This window comes from Carassius carassius, chromosome 28 (assembly GCF_963082965.1).
Source record: "Carassius carassius chromosome 28, fCarCar2.1, whole genome shotgun sequence".
Lineage (NCBI taxonomy): Eukaryota > Metazoa > Chordata > Actinopteri > Cypriniformes > Cyprinidae > Carassius > Carassius carassius.
In genome coordinates, this window is record NC_081782.1 from 14478562 (window position 1) to 14484707 (window position 6146).

A 6146-nucleotide genomic window follows, 5' to 3' on the forward strand; every position below is an offset into this window, starting at 1 on the left:
CTTCGAAAGTATGAAATATATGAAAATGCATTAATAACACACAGATTTGACATTACTAATTTCCACAAAGTTTAGAAGAAACGGTACAAAATAAACAAATGTCTATTACCTGTCCTGGTACATAAAAAAATGAATGTTAAATAAGATGAATGTACAGGGGACACAAAAAATAAAAATAAAATATGTACATAAGGCAAGATCCCAATGGAGAATCATCACCAGTTTGTTTAATACTGCATTATGTAAGTCCTGCATTGTTCAAGGTTGTTTAAAAACATCAGAAAATTGAATCTTCTGCACTGAATGTTTTTCGATCTAAATTTTCAAAACTCCAACATCCTTTTAACTCTTCACTGGGGTTCTGCACTTGCTGCTGCAACTATGCCATGCTGCCGGAGCCGGCTCCTCAAAATCTGATTCTTAGATTTCCAATCTTCCACCTAAAACAACAAGACAAAACAACAAAACAATTAATGAGAATAAAACCTCTACCCTCTAATTAAAACCAGGATCAAAATCACGATTCAAGTGAAAGTGAATTATTATATAGACCTAAATTATCATATTAATATAATTTATATAATTAAAGTTATCCCTTATTGGTGCAACCAGTAAAATACCTCTTGCCGTAACAGCTGGTTATCCATCTTCAACCTCTCAAGGGTGTTCAGTTCATCTCCTAACCTGCTGTTACTTTGTCGCAGCTCTTGAATGTAATCGCAGGCCTTTGATAGGATCCCACCTTTACTCTGAAACACACACAACACCAAATTTAGAAATAACCCAGCACTTCCTGTTGCTACAAATAGTCACAGTACTAACAAATACCTGTCCAGTTTTAGTGGAATCCATGGTGCAGTCTGGAATTGTTTTGGAGAGCTGAACAATCCAGTTGTTAATTTTGTCTCTACGTCTTCGCTCGACTGTAAAGTGGTTTGGAAATAATCACTTGCAATTAATTTACACAACTAACCATAAGTAATTTACAATTATCTTTCAGTACCTTCATTGTGCTGAGCTCGCCTTTTATCATCTCTTGAATTTCTTGGCCCCTCTGTCTTACTGCAAGTATTTATAAAGTATGTTACAACAAATGTTTTTGTTCCTTGGGTTCATTTTGTTCCTACGATAATTCATTAATCCAGATTCAGTTCAGTCAACAGCTCATTTAAATACACTGTACACTACAGGTCAAACATTTAATTATTATTATTTTTTTTATTCTGGTTGGAAAAAAGCCTCTTATGCTCATAAGGCTGCATTTATTTTATAAAAATGACAGAAAATATATATATATTATTTTATACTTTCAACCACCATTACTCCAGTCCTCAGTGTCACATGATCCTTCAGAAATCATTCTAATATGCTGATTTGGTGCTCACTTATCAATTATGTTTGGTACTCAATTATTAATAATGGTCCTTATTATTATCAGTGTTGAAAATATTTTTTGCTGCTTAATATTTTTGTGAAAATCAGGATAGATATTTTTTTAAGATTCTTCAATTAATAGAAAATTCAAAGCATTTATCTGAAATAGAATTTTACTTTTGATCAATTTGATGCATCATCACCTGAAAAAAAGAATATATATATATATATATATATATATATATATATATATATATATACTTTGATCATTTTCTTTGATATGTCTTACCTCAAAGCTTTGAATGGTTATGTTATCACATTTTCCAAAACAATATTAAGCAGCACAACTATTTTCATCACTGATAATAAAAAATGTTTCTAAAGCAGCAAATTTAGCATCTTAGAATGATTTCTGAAGGATCATGTGAGACTGAAGACTGGAGTAATGATGCTGAAAATTCAGCTTTGCCATCAAAGGAATAAATTACATTTTAAAATATATAATACTAGAAAGCAGATTAACCAAATAAATGCAGCCTTATTGAGCATAAGAGAATTTTTCAAAAACATACAAAAAAAATATATATATTATTCCATGCTTTTTCGTTTCCACAGTTTATTATAACAGCATACTTATACTGACATGAAAATAATAAATTGAGTCCATTATTATCATTATATTACTGTTTGTGGTCACTAAAAAAAAAGCTAATAAAGAAGTGAAAAGAATGCAAAAAAGCAATAACTGAATAGAGAAATGTATTAAACGAGGCTGGAAGAAGCAACATTACGCATTGTAAGGTTGTGTACGAGGTGCAATAGACCTCTGGTTGGCTCCAGTAAGGACCTCCTGTGGAGACATCATAACATACAACTGACCTGAAACAAGAGCAAAAAACAAATAAACATAAAAACCCAGTCTGTTTTGCAACAAAACTGATGCACTGTTCAATTGATTCACTGTTACTATCAAATGAAATGCATAATTTATGCTCAAAAAGGTTTGATGATGTACCTGCAGGAGCACTTTGACTAAGCAGAGCATCTGAGGCCTGAACTCCAGTCACCATGGTCCCGGCCGCTGCGTCTGATATAGTAGCAGGATAGTATGTGTAATGGGTTTCTGTGCCATCGCCATCCAAGCCTTCTGACTGAGAAAAAACAGCCTGAAAAACATTTTTAAATAATATTAAAATGAAATGTAATTAGGTTCAGTTCTATTCATCTACAGTACAGACCAAAAGTTTGGACACACCTTCTCATTCAAAGAGTTTTTATTTTATTTTCACGACTATGAAAATTGTAGAGTCACACTGAAGGCATCAAGGGCTATTTGACCAAGAAGGAGAGTGATAGGGTGCTGCGCCAGATGACCTGGCCTCCACAGTCACCGGACCTGAACCCAATGAGATGGTTTAGGGGTGAGCTGGACCACAGACAGAAGGCAGAAGGGCCAACAAGTGCTAAGCATCTCTCGGGGAACTCCTTCAAGACTGTTGGAAGACCATTTCAGGTGACTACCTCTTGAAGCTCATCAAGAGAATGCCAAGAGTGTGCAAAGCAGTAATCAAAGCAAAAGGTGGCTACTTTGAAGAACCTAGAATATGACATATTTTCAGTTGTTTCTCACTTTTTTGTTATGTATATAATTCCATATATAATTCCACATGTGTTAATTCATAGTTTTGATGCCTTCAGTGTGAATCTACAATTTTCATAGTCATGAAAATAAAGAAAACTCTTTGAATGAGAAGGTGTGTCCAAACTTTTGGTCTGTAATGTATATCAGGTGAAGCAATTTTGCACCTGCGTAAGAGGCTGTGTTGTAGCAGGAAACCCAGTCACTACACTAACAGCTGTTGCACTTTCAGTTTGAGCTTCCAGCTGTCCATCTGCAACTTGGATTACGCGATATGTAACCTGAGGAAAAATTAAGAGGATAAGTTGTTATGCAATACAATCTTACACTTGTCTGTAGAAGCTACCTTAAGTGAAAAAAAAAAGAGATCACTGCTCAATATTTCGAGTCGTTGTCAGAAAGAACATTCTATGGGAACAATTTAGTTTGGTTTAAAATCTGTCTGCATCTTCACCAGGTGTAAACTGGGCCTAAGTTCTCACTCAGGTTTGAATGTAACCCTTCCTCCCCATCTCCTACCTGCCCTGGGGGAGGGTACAGCTCCCCTACCTGCCCCCCGGCTCCCTCAGTCTTGAAGAGGTATTTGATCGGCTGCTCCGAGGAGAACGTAGAAGCAGACTGAATAGTTGTAATTGCTGATGGGTCCTCTGCAGTAGCAACTGCCCCTGAGAAAGAGAGAGAGAGAGAGAGAGAGAGAGAGAGAGAGAGAGGAAAACACACACACACAAACACAATCAATTTTTTAAAACTTACTTAAAATTAAACTTGCATTACTGCATCACGCTTAATCTTACAATACCTTCTTCAATGACTGGAACATTGACATCAGGTTCAGAACTTTTCTGGTGTCTAAAAACACAACATTTTACATATGTAGTTAAAATAGTGCTATTACAAACTGTATAGTTCAAATATTTGATTATTTGCTACAAACCCTTTCATTTCCACAGTCAGCCTGTACCAGGTAAAATGTGCCTTCACTCCCGGTAGCCTGATCAAACCTTCACAGGATCCGACAGAGGAAACCAACAATATAAACGTTAGCATGAAAATCGTTGAGAACGTGTGAGTACTTCATAAAATGTACATAATAACCGTTATTAACAGAACTGGCCAACAGGAGTCACTCCTTACATTAACACTCCGAATGTGTACTACACGGTAAACATTTGAAAATAAATACATATTAAATTAGATGCACAAGAATAACTAAACTGTGCAAAATACAAAATTATTTATAATGAATACAAATATAGATGATATTTGATTCAGTTGAAAGGATAGCTAGCTAGCTAACCTACCAGTGCTATCTGGCAAGCTTAGACAAAAATAATGTTTTAAATGCACCGCGTACACGAATAAATCACTTGAATCTACATTTAGCCATAATGAAGTTGATGTTTAAGTAAGCAAAATAAATATGTGAATTAATTTATCTCACCGTTTACTGTTGTTGTGCCGTCTTGTTTACAACAGGAGCAACCGGAGCGGTTAGTCTCTGCGCATGCGCACAGAGTCACATTACTGTGTGGATTGGCACATGACCGAAGGAGTATCATCACAAGTTTTTAGTTACGGAAGTTGGAATGTGAACTTTTTGGGGTAGTTGTATAAAAATATGCATCATTTTCTTTAAATTTAATTTGATCGCCTTCTTTTGTTAAGTGCCAGAAAGTGGAATGTTTAAACTTGTGAAGATTTGAATTAATGTCTCGTCTTTTAAAACAAACATGACATTTTATAAATCCGTTTCGTTCCGGATAGCATTGGATAGCGTTCTGGGTTCAATCCAATAGCGGGAGAGGTGACTAACGTAAAGTTATATAGGGAGTGCGTTTGTTTTAGTCCAAATCTGAGAGTCGATATCAATATTATGAAGCTACTCCAATATTGTGGTCAAATATATGTCTGAAGAAAACGCCAGACGGCGTTGGAGGTTCGATCCCTCGTCTTCAGAAAACTCCAACTAAAGTAACCGCTGAGCTATCACAACACTCATTTCGTGTTGTTATATGGAAATCACATGTAAACATTTTATGATGTTCTTTTTACTGTTTATCAAATAACAATTATTTATAGGTTACTGTGTGTGCATAATTATGCAAGTTGATTTTCTGAACTGTTTTTTTCTAAGCACATTTTACCATTTCCAAACCACATCAGTCTTAATAACTATTAATTTTGTGTTTAGTCATTTATAAGTGATATATAATTATCTATGAAGCCTGGAAGTCTTATATTCATGTGTGCAAAAAGCAGGTTTTCTTTCAAATTAAAAAGATAAAATTAGCCAAAAAAGAGATTGAGACTGAAAATTAAAAAACTATTTAATGCCCACGAGAAGCATGCAATACTATAATTTGCTAATTCAAGGCATGACCATTGGACAAGGAAATGCTCTTTGAGTCAGCAGGGTCAGAAAAAAACTGAAAAGACTTAACTGCAAAAGAATTAAGAATAAATGTAAAGAATTAGGTTTGAAACCATCAGGAACCATTTAGTCTCCAACACTACCATTTTCCAGAACTGCAACTTACCTGGAGTATTCTTTACCTATAAGTCTCAGAGAACCTGACCTGGAGTCTCCAGCCAGCGCCACCATTTTTCAAAACTGCAACCTACCTGGACTCTTCAGAAGTACAAGTTCTGAAGATTCCAGGTAGGTTGCAGTTTTAAAAAATGGTGGCGCTGGCTGGAGACTCCAGAGCAACAACACAAACGTTTCTTTTAGGGCTGGGACAACGGGACAAAAAATACGCGGACGCAAAATATGCGCATCGATTCGTCGACCTGTTTTTATTTCTCTAAAAAACGTTTGCAAAACGTTTACCTTATGTGCGCTGAATATACGCGATGGCTGGATCAACATTTTGTCCAACGTTATATAACCAATCCAGGGGTTTTTCTGCATTGATCTTTTTTTTTTTTGGCGGCTGTCAAAACCTTATTTGATCGGTGAGTGACAGTGACAGGGCGCGTACGAGAGAGAGCCCCGGCTGCGCGCGCACTCACAGTCTTCAAACAACACGAGCGCTTCTTGCTCTCTCTCTCTCCCTTGTGCATATTAATCAAAATCATTAAACACGATAGAATAAGGGCGAAACACCAAAGTTTCACGTGCGCTCGTGCACAC

At 36.0% G+C, this 6146-nt stretch overlaps 1 protein-coding gene across 5 annotated transcripts; it reads right to left on the reverse strand.

Moving 5' to 3' along the window:
* Positions 1 to 207: 207 nt before the first annotated feature.
* Positions 208 to 4577, reverse strand: LOC132108036 (upstream stimulatory factor 1-like). 5 transcript variants are annotated; one of them, XM_059514491.1, is made up of 11 exons: positions 4455 to 4577; positions 3948 to 4014; positions 3813 to 3862; positions 3563 to 3678; positions 3181 to 3294; positions 2390 to 2540; positions 2199 to 2253; positions 1004 to 1062; positions 829 to 923; positions 621 to 749; positions 208 to 440 (listed from the first exon to the last, which is right to left on the reverse strand). In XM_059514491.1, exons 1-11 carry the CDS (start codon positions 4570 to 4572, stop codon positions 351 to 353), a joined length of 1044 nt encoding a protein of 347 aa, XP_059370474.1. In that variant the 5' UTR covers positions 4573 to 4577; the 3' UTR covers positions 208 to 350. The 5 variants fall into 5 exon arrangements, 4 of the variants coding, with proteins under 4 accessions (XP_059370474.1, XP_059370472.1, XP_059370473.1 ...); XM_059514489.1 differs by having other exon boundaries at positions 2166 to 2253; XM_059514490.1 differs by having other exon boundaries at positions 3533 to 3678.
* Positions 4578 to 6146: the final 1569 nt, after the last annotated feature.

Coding starts and splice junctions, on each gene's coding strand:
- LOC132108036 (XM_059514487.1), bottom strand. CDS start 4,572: ATGATACTCCTTCGGTCATGTGCCAATCCACACAGTAATGTGACTCTG. Junction 2,541..3,180: donor CAACACAGCCTCTTACGCAG/GTGCAAAATTGC, acceptor AATGTTTTTCAG/GCTGTTTTTTCTCAGTCAGA. Junction 1,063..2,165: donor CGTACACAACCTTACAATGC/GTAATGTTGCTT, acceptor AAATACTTGCAG/TAAGACAGAGGGGCCAAGAA.